General features: G+C 46.5%; 1 protein-coding gene across 1 annotated transcript in view; it reads right to left on the bottom strand.

The window, feature by feature from the left end:
* Window positions 1-4872: 4872 nt before the first annotated feature.
* The window catches only part of CLDN1 (claudin 1), a 29836-nt gene continuing 18678 nt past the window's right edge, over window positions 4873-16030 (bottom strand). Inside the window, exons 2-4 of the mRNA XM_081007552.1 lie at window positions 11101-11265; window positions 10878-10962; window positions 4873-6426 (exon numbers count right to left, since the gene is read on the bottom strand). Of these exons, the coding sequence (XP_080863678.1) occupies window positions 6264-6426; window positions 10878-10962; window positions 11101-11265 (413 nt within the window). The 3' untranslated portion in view covers window positions 4873-6263. The remainder of the gene's footprint in view (window positions 6427-10877; window positions 10963-11100; window positions 11266-16030) is intronic.

The following is a 16030-nucleotide window of genomic DNA, read 5'->3' as shown; positions in this document are numbered from 1 at the left end:
GTCCATAATATTTGCTGCCTTACAAGTGCTATTGCAACCCTGCCAATGTTTTCATCTGCTTACAGTGGTCTCCAAAATAAATTATCATTTCCCCCCATTCTTTTCTTTATTGAAGTGTTGGTCTTCTTGGTTCCTGAGCTTTCTACTGTGTTATGTCTTTGTCTATTATAAAAAGTTTCTCTATTACACCTATTTTATCATATTTCTTCTCCTGATTTTATCTCAAATTCTGAGCGTGATTTCATTTGACTGTGGTATTTTTAAAAAATATTCCACAAACGTCCTCCATTCTTCTATGAAACAACCTGGTGAGGTAGGTTAGGCTGAGAGGCTGTGACTGGCCCAAGGTCACCCAGTGAGTGTCATGGCCAAGAACGGGATTCGAACCCTTGTCTCCCAGGTCCTAGACCAACACTCTGACCGCTACACCACAATGGTTCTCCCACCGTGAGGTTGGATAGGCCAAGGAGGTCATACCCTGCAACATTCCTCTGATGAAAATAGGGATGTCCCATTCCATAATGATAATTTTACTGTTTGTATCCTCCACATCTTCCTGGGTTGCCCCAGACACTCTGGGCAGATTCCAACATATTTAAAAACATAATAAAATGTTTAAAAAATGAGAAAACTTCCCTATTGTGATGGCCTGGGACTTGGGCTCGGACTCAGAACCAGAGGAGTCTCAGTCCGCACTGGATCCTTTGCTTCACTCAGGCATCATCTGAACCAAATCTGGGGCCTGATCCTGAAGAGTCCCAGTCTGCACAGGTTCCCCTGCAGCAAACACCAGTTGGCCGAGTCAGGGGCCTGAGCCTGCCCTGGCTCCAGATGCGAGGATGACCTTGTTGCCTTCAGCTGGGCCATCACTTACAGCTGCTCCACTACCGGTTGGGTCAGGGGAGGCTGAGGTGGCCCCTGGATCTAGTAACCCACTGACGTCTCCCGAGCTGCAGAGACCGAGGTCTGAGAGAAGGAGAGACCTGAGGACTCGCAGGAGGAGTGCTCACCTTCGGGCGAGACAGGGAGGTGAGTTGCCGGGGGATCGGGATCAGCCGTTACCCTGACAAAGATAAAAGGCTGTCGGACCCTGCCCCAGGTTGCAGGAGCAACATTGCTGCTTGCTGGAACCTTTCTGAGACCCTGTGCCTGACCTTGCCTGGTTTCCTGTCTGGTGACCTGCCTTGGCCCTGTTGGACTGACTCCTAGTGGAACCTACGGATTCTGGACCCGACCTGGACCACGGTTCTCGGGTTACCCCTGGGCCCAGCACAGCTATACAGGATTGCCTTCAGAGTGTTGGATAACTCCATCCCCTCCAACATTTCTCCAGTGAAAATAGGGACAACTTAAGGAAAAGCGGGACATTCTGGGATCAAATCAGAAACCAGGATGGCTTCTCTAAATCAGGGACGTCCCTGGAAAATGGGGACAGTTAGAGGGTCTGGGAGGTGAGCCCATGTAAGGCCAAACCATATTAATTAATTTTAAGCGTTCTGGTCCCACCCCTTTCATCAAGCAGATGTAGAAAGACAGTGAGGAAAACAGAATAAAACATACCTCACCCTGCTCTCAATGTTTTCAAATTTATAGGAGACACTTAACAGAGTCCAGCAGCAGAAAAAATAACAGAAAAGTTCACCAAGAGCCTTCTCAAAGGCGAGGTCTTCACCAAATACCAAGAGCACAGAAGTGATGGGATCAGGTGGACCATACTTGGAAAGGCATTCCTTAGGGCAGGTGCCACCACAGAAAAGGCCCTGTCCCTGGCTGACACCAATCACATCTCCCAAGATTGAGGGAGTTGGAGCCCAGAGCCCAGGTGACGATTAGAGAAAGCTGACTCTATAAAATATCTCTGCATTCCCGATTCAGGTCTAAAATGGGGGTTCTACATCAAAAAGCTCATGTGACATGAGGGAACTGAGCTCTCCGCACTTTTCTCTTTCATGCACTATTGCGGGCATCCCCAAACTAGGCCCTCCAGATGGTTTGGGACTACAATTCCCATCATCCCTGACCACTGGTCCTGTTAGCTAGGGATGATGGGAACTGTAGTCCCAAAACATCTGGAGGGCAGAGTTTGGGGATGCCTGCTCTGTTGCTTCCAACACACACCCCTGGCTCAGTTTGGTATCAGAGGAAAACAAACTGAAGTGATGAGATAGCGGGATCGGGGTAGCTTCAGAGGCCAGCATAGCTGGGCATCTGCCAAGGTCCACACTTAAGCAGGAGCCCCACCTCTAGAGCCCTAATTTATGGTTACCAGATTTTTTCCAATGAATCCGGGGACCCTTTTTTTCTTTTGAAGCTGAGTAGCAACAAGGAGTCAGTAGTGGGGATGGTGAGGCAAAAGACCCTGGGCCTAAGCACACATGCAGAGTGTATAAAAGTGCAAAGTCCTTCTTTCGCACCCATAAATGCGCAGAGTTTTTTTCAAAAACTGGGCAATGGCCGGTCGTGACTCCCGAGCCTCCCCCAATCAGTCAAAACAAAGGGGGAAGGGGGCAGGAGATCTGTACCGCCGGATGTCCCCGTTTCCCCTTCGGCAGTGGTGGCGGCAGTGGCAGCCTCAGCATCCCGGAGCCAGCCTGGTAGCGCAGTTGGCTCTGGCTGGCTTTAGGAGCTGCTTGTTCCCGCTGCTGTGGCACCTGCTATTTTTCCTCACTGGAAGTCCCCATATGATGTGTTGCGCACAATACACATGGTATGGGGACTTCCAGTGAGGAACAATGGCCGGCATCACAGCAGCAAGCAGCTCCTGAAGCCAGCCAGAGGCAACTGCGCTACCAGGCTGGCTCCAGGATGCTGAGGTTGCCGCTGCCACGTTTTCTGGGGACAGATTTGCAAATCTGGGGACATTCTGGGGAAGGAATTTGTCCGGGGACAGATTTGCAAATCCGGGGACTATCCCCGGGAACCGGGGACGTCTGGTAACCCTACCCTAATTACTAAGAGCTCCGATTCCATCCATGGCTGACCAAACCAAAGGAGAACTACAGGCCTTGTCTGGACTAGAACATATCGTTCTGATCAGGCACTCATTTCGTAAATTTCCATGAGTGCTGCAAAGTGGCAGCAGAAGGTCAAGAGACTTTCTCAATAAGGAAGATATTTCCGGCTAATTGTCTGCAGATATTTCTGGCCAATTGTTCTGGCCTTCTTGTCTGCAGCAAGGGAGCTGTCTGGGGAGCAGGAACACTCTGCTCTCACTTTCTAGTCTGTTTCTGCAGCTTTCTAGACTTCTCCCTGTCTGGAAATCAGAATGCAGAAGTGTCTGCTGTGGTGGGCAGATTGCAGAACTGGCTACTGTGGTGGTTGGCTCGGTTGCCAGCGTGGCAGCAGGAAGGGGCTCAGGAAATGATGGCAGAAATCCGGCTGCAGAGGGTGAGGAATAGAAGGAGCAGGGATGCCACACCACCCTTACTCCATCCCCTGCAACTTGAAATGGGGTTGAGGTGGGGGAGGAATTGCTTGCTGCACAGAGGAGACGTCTCAGATCTCTGGGGACTGCAGTCCTGAGCCAAGCTATAAACTCAGATCGCTTTAAAAGAGGATTGGACAAATTCATGGAGGGGCTACAAGCCAGGATGCCCATGTGTTGCCTCCACAGGGACCCTCATATCTACGGGACCGCCTCTCCTGGTATGTCCCATGGAAGACCCTACGGTCTACTAATAACAACACCCTGAAGATCCCGGGCCCCAGGGAGGTCAGACTGGCTTTGACCAGAGCCAGGGCCTTTTTGGTTGTGGCCCCAGCCTGGTGGAACGCTCTCTCACAAGAGACCAGGGCCTTTGGCCAGGGTTCAATCTGACTCATTTTCTCTTTGTATAAGAACAAGCACAAAGGAGGTTTCCCAGCTCGCTCACAGGTCCTTATAATATCAGTTGGTCCTGGCGAGTATTAACCACTTTCAATTTAACCTGAGGACTGCCATTTGTTTAATTTTAATTAAGGCATCTAGTTGGCTGCTGTGAGAACAGGATGCTGTACTTGATGGGCCATTGGCCGGATCCAGCAGGATCTTCTTAGGTTCTCAAAGGAACCAGCATCTCTTCCTCATCCCCCTGTCTTCCTTGCTAAATCTGCTCATCGCTACAGAAAACATGACCATGGACAGACAGGCTCCAGACCAGAGGGTTTCCCCTTTAATGATTTCTCCTCTCCTGGAAGGTGGGAAAGTCAGGCTGAAGAACTATGAAAGTCCTCAGTTGGCAGCTGGCACAGTATATACTTCAATATGATGTCCTCCAGATGTTTTGGGTGATAACTCTCATTAGTGGGCTATGCTGGCTGGGCTGCAGTAGCCCTTGTGTCTCTTCCCTGAGATCTGTCCAGGGTACTGAAGGACCTGTCTTGGACTCCACTCTTATCTCCAGACCAGTACCATCTCTGCTCCCTGCTCTGACTCTGCTTCCCTTCCTTATCAGCTTCCTCCAGGCCTCACTTTGGGCTCAGCCTATCTTTCCTCCAAGGTTCAAACGTTGGGTCAGCTCCTTCCACCTGGGTGCACATTTCGTTGCAAATTGCATCCTGTTTTAGAACAAGTGCTGACTAGGACTGGTGGACTGGGACTGGGCCAACCAAATCTGATCATAAACCATTGGAGGCTGCAGCAGCAGTGCTCAATGCAGTTCTCTGTAGATGACCATTGGCCATGTACCATGTCTGGTGAAGAAGGCTTCCTTTTTCCTGTCCTAATCTACTGTAAGGACATCTCATGGGCCAATTTCCTAGTCAGGCTACTTTGCAACTCTAGAGGAAGCCACCCAAAGAGTGATTTCCCAACAAAGTTTGATTTCTTTTTCTTTATTCCCTCTTCAGGTACAAGTATATATATAAAAAATAAGTAGCAAAACAGAGACATGGTTTCTTTAAAAAAAGGAAAAGGTTACATTTATTGAAAACAGTCAACACTTTATACAACATCCTCATAGATAAGCCCCCAACCCACCCTGCCATCACACAGGCACTGAAGTTTAGCCAATTAATACAGACAGGCAGGGAGAAATTTGGACTGAACCACAAACTGGGGAGGGTTAGGAGGCAGGCTTTGATAGAGAGAGAAGGGAAGTAAATCTCACTGGTGTCAAGGGGGTCTACTCCCAAGTAGGTGCAGGCAGATCTTCAGTCTTTATCACGGTTACCCAGGGAGTTTTATGAGAGACAGGGAAGTGTCTGAAGGACTTTTCATGTGGAAGATTATTATGTTTATAAGATGGAGCAAACTTGTTTTTCCGCTGCTCTGGAGGGGGGGACCTGAGCCAATGGATTCAAGTTACAAGAAAGGAGATTCCGTCTACACAAGGAAAGACTTTCTGAGTCTAAGAGCCGTTCAACAATGGAAGGTGGTGGACTCTCCTTCATTGGAGATTTTTCAGGCTGGCCAATTCTATAGCATTGCAGGGGGTTTGGCTACAGGACCTTCGAGGGTCCGTCCCAACTCTACAATTCTATGATGCTGTAACTCAAACCTGGACCTGAGGCATCCATGCCCCCTTCTTGCCCTTGCCCTCAGGCAGCAAAATCTCAGAGGCCAACTCCTTAGGTCCACCCTTAGCTATGGAATGGGGTCTCCTTAGCCAAGGACCTTGGGGGAATTCAAACACGGTCATCTTCTCTGACCAGAGGCCTTATGCCTTACTTCTGTGCATGCAGGAAAAGCAGGAGGACCGGGGCCACTCTGGGGCCCAACTAGTCTTTGGCAAAGGGTTGGGGGGATTGGGGAGAGGAGCAGAAACCCAACACATCCATGCATTCAAACAGATTCTTCAAGCAGACCCTCATTCAAGGTTTTGAAACCTCTGGCCTCCTGCGCTGGACCTGTGCCCCTTCTGCCGCTTCAGCGTCGAAATATATACAAAGGAAAAGCAGAATGAGGCGGCAGGCCCGTGCTTGAGTGCCCTAACATAGGAAGGGAATAAAGAGGGAATACACAAACAATATTTGGGGGGAGGTGGTGGGGCTGCCTGTCTCATACCCTCAAGGAAAGGGAGATACATTTGGTGCCATTTCACAGCAGCTATGTACATGTTTGGGGCCTCCTCATCTGTCGGAAGGATGGGGACGAATTTGCCCATGCAGGAGCAGAAATGGCTACACATGAATGGCATCGATATAAATATACGCATTTGTTTTACGCCAGGGAGAGCAGGGCGAGGGGGCGAAGGCACATGCCCTGCTTTCCGAAGGACAACGAGAAGTCAGTGTCCCTTTGGTTTCTTAAATGCCAAAGCAATTTGCTCTGCCTCCATTCCGGGTTATACGTAATCTTTCCCGGAAGAGGGGGCGCACTTGGGGTACGGCCGGCTCGGTGGGTAGGTGGTTTCGCGGCGAGGGCAGGAGCAGCACAGGAAGCCCCCTCCCAGGATGGTCAGGGCCGCAGCTGCCCAGCCGATGAAGAGAGCGGGTCCAAATTCAAATCTGGGAGAAGAGGAGAAGGGGGAAAGAAATTAATCACCACCAACAATAGCTAACCATTAATTGCATTTCCCTTTCCAGTGCACGAAGATTCACCCCACTTCTTAATGGTTTGCCCAACCTACAAGGGCTTAAGAGAAGCCTTGGTCAAAGGTTTAAATCTCTCAGTTGAGAGATCAAATGGGTATCTGATTAACTTCTTATAGGGGGACAGGTCTCCCTTTACACTTCTGGAAAAGCGGCCTGTTTTAAGGGGGACAATTTTAAGGAGAAAAGTTAGAGGGGTAAGTTAAATTCTTCAGGGGAGCAAGCTCTTATCTCACAGAATGCCTGGTTTAAATAATTATTTTAAGTGTATGCTACAACAGCGGCTAGGATATTACTAGCCCAAAGAGGGAAAGACAACAAGATACCAACCAAAGAAGAATGGCAAGAAAAACTGATGGAGTATGCGGAAATGGCCAAGTTAACTGGAAAACTTAGAGATAAGGGCAATAGAGACTTTTAAAAAGACTGGAAACCGTTTATGTTGTATTTACAGAAACATTGTAAGGAAGTGGACTCACTAGCAGGGTTTGAGTAAACACTTACAACCAACAAAATAAAGATAAAAAGCAAGGTGTAAGAATTAGAAAATAACCAAGTATAAGAGGCATTTAGAAAATTGTTGAGGTATAAAAATGATAAGAATATAAAAATATTTAACTTAAAGAATGCAATGTTAAGTTATAATAAAGCAAGCGAGAGAAGTTATTGTGTAATAAACCAGAAGAGGAAGCTGAGGGAAGTCATGGGAGGGGGGAATGGAGAACTGCATTTATTTTTCTTTTTTAGATAATGTTATTGTGATGAATATAAAAGTGTAAAACTTAATAAAAATTATTATTTTTTTAAAAAAATTCTACCTCAACTTGAAAATAATAATAATAATAATAATAATAATAATAATAATAATAATATTTTAACTGTGCGATGCGTTTTATTTTGTTTTGTGTATTTTGGCTTTTTGGAACAGCTTCAGCTATACGAATAAATAACATTCCTATTCATAACTCCACATATGTTTTGTGTGAGGTGCCATGGTCTCCTCGCATCCGTCTGGGACAGCTGGATATGTACAGCTATGCATGATAGTCACTCGGGGCTTTCACAAGCATCCTGAAAGCAGGACGAGACTTGCAGGCGTTCAGGGGCAGCTGTTGTGATTCAGTTACAAGGCATTGGTCTGATTCATCCGCGTTAATACTGTGATCATAAATGATCAGCCATGGATGCGGGGAGGTATGAAAACTTGCTCCAGCATTTGTGGCAAGAGATATTCCCTTCGGTGTGGAACGCGGACTGGGTCACAAGGGATCGCTTAGTTTAGGATGAATTGATGTTAACATGCAGGATGCAAGTTGCGAAGCCACAAAACGCTCTTTGGCAGGCAGGATGTACAAAAGGAAGAGGAGGCTCTCCCTCCCTCTTGGCTGCAGTGTAATGTTTCGCCTGCCTAGACCTGCCTACAGTCCCTTTTCCTCCTTCTCTCATAACACAAGGACTCAGGGACATCCAATGAAGATGAAGGTTGGAAGTTTCAGGACAGATAAAAATAGGGACTTCTTCACTTCTTTTTCTCTAAACGGCCTCGGCCCAGTATACCTGAAGGAGTGTCTCCACCCCCATCATTCTGCCTGGACACTGAGGTTCAGCGCTGAGGGCCTTCTGGCAGTTCCCTTACTTCAAGAAGTGAAGTTACAGGGAGCCAGGCAGAGGGCCTTCTCGGTGGTGGCGCCTGCCCTGTGGAACGACCTACCATCAGATGTCAAGGTGATAAAGAACTACACAACTTTAGAAGACATCTGAAGACAGCCCTATATCAGGAGGCTTTTAATGTTTGACATTTTATGGTGTTTTTATATTTTTTAGAAGCCTCCCAGAGCGGCTGGGGAAACCCAGTCAGATGGGTGGGGTACAATAAATAAATTGTTGTTGTTGTTACACAGAGCATCATCATCATCATTTATTATTTGTACCCCGCCCATCTGGCTGGGTTTCCCCAGCCACTCTGGGCGGCTTTCAACAAAGATTAAAAATACATTAAAATGTCACACATTAAAAACTTCTTTGAACAGGGCTGTCTTCTAAATGTTAGGTACAGTGGTACCTCGGGTTAAGTACTTAATTCGTTCCGGAGGTCTGTTCTTAACCTGAATCTGTTCTTAACCTGAAGCACCACTTTAGCTAATGGGGCCTCCCGCTGCCTCTGCGCCGCCGGAGCATGATTTATGTTCTCATCCTGAAGCAAAGTTCTTAACCCGAGGTACTATTTCTGGGTTAGCGGAGTCTGTAACCTGAAGAGTATGTAACTTGAAGTGTCTGTAATCCGAGGTACCACTGTAGTTGTTTACCTCTTTGACATCTGATGGGAGGGCGGGGGCCACTACCGAGAAGGCCCTCTGCCTGGTTCCCTGTAGCTTTGCTTCTCACAATGAGGGAACTGCCAGAAGGCCCTCAGTGCTGGACCTCAGCGTCCGGGCAGAATGATGGAGGTGGAGACGCTCCTTCAGGTCTACTGGGCTGAGGCCATTTAGGGCTTTCAAGGTCAGCACCAACGCTTTGAATTGTGCTCGGAAACGTCCTGGGAGCCAATGTAGATCTTTCATGACCGGTGTTATGTTCCATAGTTAAACTATCGAACTCCCTCCCCCAGGAGGCAGTGATGTTCACCAACCAAAATGGCTTTAAAAGAGAACTAGAAAAATTCATGGAGGAGAGTGCTGTGGGTGGCTGATAGCCACAATGGCTTGGCTCTGCCTCCACAATCAGAGGCAGAAATGCTTCTGAATCCCAGTTGCTGGACACCACAAGAGGGGAAACCTGCTCTTGTGCTTGAATCCTGCTTGCCGGTTTCCCACAGGCTTCTGTTTGGCCCCAGTGGGAACAGGATGCTGGATTACAGGCGCCATTGGCCTGATTCTTTTACGATTACTATGGCCAAATGGGCTGAGACCTTTTCGTATTCCGCTGATGAAAAAGAGAAGATATTTGGTTCCTTACCTTCCCTCACAAATGAAACTCCTATCAAACCTAACAATGATTGGAACACTTATCTAAATATTCTAAAAAGACAAACTAGATACAACCTACACGCCAGACTCATGGCCGATTACACTAAAGTTCAGAGGATACCCAGAGGATTACGCATTCAAAAAGCTCCAACTTTATTTTCCAATAATGAAGAATTTAAAATTAAATGGATGTCCATTCTAAATAGATGTTCTTTTGACCTGATGACTTTAATCACAGAATTTGCAATTAAAGAGACTGAACGTTTGGACAAAGAAGCTGTTGGAATCACTGAGGAATTACATAAACAATTTGATTTGGAGACGTTTGAATCTAAATTTAAACAATTACAAGTAGAACTTAAGAATTATTCGGATAATATAAAAATTGAGAAACTAAGGAAGTTTGAACGCGATCGTAGGGATTACGAATCAGAAAACTTGGATGCAATTATCTAAGGTGAGAAAACACTGAACTGATGTCCGTTTTTCACAAATAATTTGACTGGAAATAATAACTCTTGGAAATCCTTATTTCTAGACGCATGTCGAAATAGAAACATAAAAGAACTAAATGATACAGACTTCCAACAGATTTATAGTCGTCAAAAAACCGAGGTATGGAACCAAATATCATAATATGTGTTAACATACTTTAGAATGTATATAATTTATTATATTTATTATCTATGGATTGAAGCACCTTGATCTATCTTGACATATTTTTTGATATTACCAGCTGAAGAAGGCGTGTACTCCGAAACAGGGCCCTGTCCTGGTTACCACCACTGAACCGTACATCTGATTCACACTCCGGATACTCCTTTTTGGCCCCATTTGATCCTTCATTCTTTATTCTTTATTCTAATTTTATATAATGTGGACTCGTTTTGACTGCTATTGAGACTTGTATAAAACAATTGTTGTGCACTGGTATTTCATGTACCTTTGTACTATATCATTGTATATTTGAAACGACATTATTTCTGCACTTAAACGTTGTATCCAAACTTACCATTACTTTAAAACTATCATACTTATACGTTGCGTTTAAATCTACTACTAGCTTCAAACTGTTATTCTTAGCAGAATACACACGTTTTTCATTTCAACTCTTGAGTAGGAATTATTCCTTATATTGAAACTTTTGGCCAGAGTTCTTGATATATCCTTTTCATTGGCCTGATTCAGCCAGCTGTTCTTATGTTCTTATGATCCCCTCCCGCGGTTCCCAGCACCTGGAACTCAGAAGCATTGCCCCCTCTTCACAGGAGCTCGGCAAATCCTGGCAAGCTTAGACGGGTTGTCCAGGGCAACAACTTTTTGCCACCTGGGTCCTGGAAGCAAACGAGGAGACATCACCACACCTTTAACCCAGCCCAGTTGCATGAGGGCAGCATTTACCTGGTGTTGACAGGCGTGTAAATGTCGAAGAATTGGCGCGCGACCTCGTTTCCATACCATGAAGTCCCCACCAGGGCGGCAAATCCTGTGGATGGAGATGAGAGAGAAAAGGCAGGCAGTGAGTCAACCATCTTGCGGTCTTCCCCTCTGGTGGCTTCCCCATCCAGTTCCCCCTTGCCCTCGAGAAAACAACTGTCCGAGGGGAGAGAGAGATGCTACTGACCTGCAACCAGGAAGAAGATGCCTCCGATAATGGCCATCCTCATCTTCTGGACCTGGTCGTCCTCCATGCATTTCATGCACTTCATTCCGATTAAGGAGATGGAGAAGGCGATGAGCCCCAAGAGGATGGAGGCCACCATCAAAGCCCGAGTTCCCTGGAGAATAGCTGCAAAAGAAGACAGGGAACCACTTAATGCCAAGTCCTGCAGGACAGAGCTATGGGTGGCCAACACTCGGAGGCAGCAACGCTCCTGAACACCTGTTGCCAAAAGCCTCAGGAGGGCAGAGGGCTCCTCAAGGACCACCTCTCCTCATATGACTACCAACCTGGACCCTGACACCATCCTCTGAGGCCCTTCTTCATGTGCCTCCTCTGCAGGAGGTTCAGAAGGTGGCAACACCAAAACGGGGCCTTTTCTGCAGTGGCACCCATTTGTGGAATGCTCTCCCCAGGGAGACTTGCCTGGCGCCTTCATTACATATCTTTAGGTGCCAGGCGAAAACATTCCACTTCTCCCAGGCCTTTGGCTAATTAAAGAATCTGCAGCCTTCGAAGCTGGGTGTCTGGTGGGTTATGGTTTTCGTGTGTTGCCGTGGTATGCACTGTTGTGTTTTTATATTGTAACCCGCCCTGTTATTCTTGGAGGAAAGGCAATATAGAGATTGAATAAATAATAAAGTAATAGCTGTGCCCGGATCCTGCTTGTGGTCTGGGTGGCGACTGCGAAAGCAGGATGCTGGCCTCGATGCACCATTAGTCTGGTCCAGAACAGGATCTTCTTATGAGTCAGACCACTGATCCATTCAGGCCACCTGGCAGTCATGCTGCAGAATAGCGTAGGAATGTGGCAAGAGCCCTGCATCTGGACTCAGAGTTGTGGCTTTGAGACCCATACTGGGCAAAAGATTCCTGAATTGCAAGGGGGGTTAGACCCCCCTGGGATGACCCACTTGGTCCCTTCCAGGGGTGATATGATAGCCATGTTCAAATATATAAAAGGATGTCACATAGAGGAGGGAGAAAGGTTGTTTTCTGCTGCTCCAGAGAAGTGGACACGGAGCAATGGATCCAAACTACAAGAAAGAAGATTCCACCTAAACATTAGGAAGAACTTCCTGACAGTAAGAGCTGTTTGACAGTGGAATTTGCTGCCAAGGAGTGTGGTGGAGTCTCCTTCTTTGGAGGTCTTTAAGCAGAGGCTTGACAACCATATGTCAGGAGTGCTCTGATGGTGTTTCCTGCTTGGCAGGGGGTTGGCCTCGATGGCCCTTGCGGTCTCTTCCAACTCTATGATTCTATGATTCTAAGACGCCAAGATCATCTTTGAGCAAAGGGGAGATATCATTGCCTCTCTCTGAGATGCCTTTATCATCCCATTTGCTCCACAAGTTGATTCAGCATTCTGAAGGCAGATTCCTGATACTTGTGTGCTTGTTTCAAATGCATCTAAGGTCCCAAGCATGTAATAATTATGCAGATAGGGAGTTGCATCTTCACAGATACTTCTCCGCAGTCATGCTTGCAGAAGGGATAGCTATTAAAACCTTATATAAGTGAGTGATGTGTTCATGGCGATGTATTAAGCCATTCTAACCCTTAGGCACTACACCAGTGATGACGATGGCTTGTCACCTTAACAGCAAGATCCTTTTTTAAAAAAATTAAATAATATTTATTAAGTTTTCCATATTAACGATCCAATAAAAACCACATTAAGTACATTCTGAATTATAATACAATCCAAAAGACCAAATTTTATGCCAAATTTTATATCTTTGAGTGACTTCCCATGCTCTGAAGTTTGAGGAGTAATGATCTCACATTGTACTGCATTCTTTGGTTGGTTCAAAAATAAAACATTTCCAATGTTAATCCTTCATTTATTTTTAAATAGCCTCTGAATTCGTTTAGCAAGTGGCTTAATCCTTTAACAGCGCAATCCTATCCACATGACGTACAGGTAAGCCCCACTAAATTCAATGGGGTTCACACCTAGGTATGCGAATCTAGGAATGCAGCCACCGGCTGTATTCTGATAGGAGCCACCCTCTTTGAAGCTGCTGGAGCCAGGACAAATTTCCAAGTCAATGAGCTCATCACTGATGGAGGTGGATCAACCTACTTCCCATTAGAACGAAGGGGAAACTGAGTCACCATTTGCCTACGAAAGCCCTGCAAAAGATACAGACTATATCAACAGCAGTGCACCAGAAGATACGCAGCAAGCCATCTTTCTCTCTCTCAGATTCAGACCTCTGCTTACAAAGGGTCTACGCACTCCCTTGGCCCAAACTCTGCACAAGCAGGGGAAATAGGGACCTTCTGGGATCAAATCAGAAAGCAGGACGGCTTTCGTAATCCAGGACTATCCCTGGAAAATAGAGAGACACCTGAAGGGTACAGATGGCCTCTGGGGTTCCTTCCAACTCTACTATTCTATAATACTGTCATGTTAAGACAAATAAATTCCTGCCAGAATACAGCAGCAGTGAACTGTAGAAAGCCAAAAGTTCTCTTCCACCTCCTTCCATTCTTCATTACGAAAGTTCATGTGTGTCACAGAGAGCACCAGAGGGGCTTGTTAGCCCCTCCTGCAGTTTAAGAAAAGTACTGGCCTAGCTGCTTGAGGGACTGGTCCTCTTGACCTGGTCAGCCCAATCACTCAGGCAAACCAAGAGGCTATTTTTGGAGAGGAACAGAAGCCACGTGTGTGTGTGTGCCCCCGTGAACTCCTGAACAACAGCTGTGATTCTGCCAAGGTACTCGGTCCCTCTCAACTCAGTGGGGCCGATTTCTGAGCAAACATTATGGGGGGTGGGTGTAAGGGGAGCGATGTCCCACACAATTATTTTTAAAAAGCAGGGAATGCTTGCATCCGGATTCCTTGAAGCCGAGAACAAAATTCTGCCTCTGGCCTCTTCTTCAGCTTTGCCTATAAAGGGGTTTGGACTTGTTTGGTTCACAAGATCCGGTTCATCTTGTAAAAAGTTTTTTATTTGCTCTGAGTTTGTGGTTTTTTTTGTTTTTGTTTAGGGTGTTGGCTCTAAGCTGCTCACTTCCAAAGATGAAAAGGCGCAATGATCTGGAGGATTTCAGCAGCTCAGACTGAACCCAGCGGGAGTCTGTTTCCGCATGCACTCTGTACGCTGCTCTGAGACCTCCTTACAGGAAGGATGGGGTGCAAATGAAATCCATCATCCTCATCCTTTGGCCAGCAGGGGGGCTTATGACCCCAGCAATGCCATCCCTGGGATCATTATCATTATTTATATACCACCCTATACCTGAGGGTCTCAGGGCGGTTCAAAGAATACATAATAAAACATATATAATAACAATGAAAACATCCCAATAGCCCCCCTCTACAATTTTTTTTTTAAAGTGCATAGGATATTAAGCTGTGGGAGTGTGTTTGACCTCACTCTGACCCTGGAAAGAAGCGTAGAGTTGTAGAGTTGGAAGGGACCCCCCCCCCCCCAAAGTTCACCTATTCCGAACCCTTTCAATTCAAGAGCCACAGCTGAAGAAGAGAAGAGTGTTTCTGACCCTCCTGGATGGAAGGGGTTAGGTGGATGTCCACGTGAGGCCAAAAGGAGAATTGGGGGGTGGAGGGTAAAACTCAGTTTATAAGTTGACTCCTCTCCTGCCTCTTGCTTTCTGCTTTATAGCACCTTCCCGCCCTTCTTAGACTATTGAAGTAGGAATTTTTGCAGGGGCAATTCCTTCTTGACCTGAAGTTCCCTCATTTTTTTGCCTATCCCACATTGTAGGGACAAAGTCGACTGCCGTTTAGGCAATTGTGTGGCATGGCGGCTTACTGCTGGCCATAAATATCGGCAGGGAAGGAAGCGGGAAGGAAAACAGCAGGTAAACCGAGGCATGATTGGGCCGTGCTTATGTCTGCTGGACGTTGCAGTTGCCTTTAGGTGCCCTTGCCAGGCTCATCTTTGAGGTTTGTCCTCAACTGGGGAGTCACACCTGGTGGCTGCATTAGCTGTGATTCCTACATAAGAACATAATAAAAGCCCACGGGATCAGGCCATGGACCCATCCTTCTCTCACGGTGGCCAAAGAGTTGCCTGTGGGAAACCAGTGAGCAGGATCTCTCCTCCTCCATGGATGTGTCCAATCCTCTTTCAAAGCCATCTGACTTGGGGGCCATCACTGACTCCAGTGGGAGGGAGTTCCATGGTTTGACTATGTGGGTTAGACTAGATGACCCACTGGGTCCCTTCCAACTCTACAATTCTCTGGTTCTGTGCCAAGATAGCTCGAGGGATGTTTCCCTGCTGGAGTTAGCAAAGGCCTTCCTGCCTGCAATTCTCTTAATTTGGTTAATTAAATTCTGTTAATTTGGTTAATTGCTTGCATGCAGTTCCTCCAACTTGTTATGGCTTAATGGATGTAACCTCTCCTCCACTTATGTCTGCGAGTCTTCTTTTGGTGATTTTAACCCAAGCAATTTGCAATGCAGCAGGAGGAGAAGGGAGGGAGAAGGGGGCTGATTTTAAAGTTATCATCACCCATCACCTCCTTATGGCAGAATTGTGCCTTTCCCCTACTGATGCCGCAAGAAACATCACTGATATCAATCTAATGGCATTTTTTGAGTCCCAGATGTTCCACAGACCTGAGGAACGAGAGTGAGAATGTGCAAATCTTGTTATTGTGTTTTTAGAGCTGTGATGGGAGCGGCACTGAAAATCGTAGAATTGGAACGTTTCCTTTGGGGTCATCTAGTCTAACCGCCCCCTGCAATGCAGGAATCTCAACTAAAACAGTTTTCCTATCTTTGAAGCTAAGCTTTATACTCCTTAGGGAAACAAAGAAGCAAAACACACAACCAAAATGCCTAAGAAAACCAGAACAACCACTTTTCGAGAAGGTAAGCATTATAAAAACAAGAACCCAGGAAATGAGTTATGGGGCA

The sequence above is a fragment of the Podarcis pityusensis genome (genome assembly GCF_964106645.2).
Source record: "Podarcis pityusensis genome assembly, chromosome: 5".
Taxonomy (NCBI): domain Eukaryota; kingdom Metazoa; phylum Chordata; class Lepidosauria; order Squamata; family Lacertidae; genus Podarcis; species Podarcis pityusensis.
This window is presented reverse-complemented; position numbering and strand designations above follow the sequence as displayed.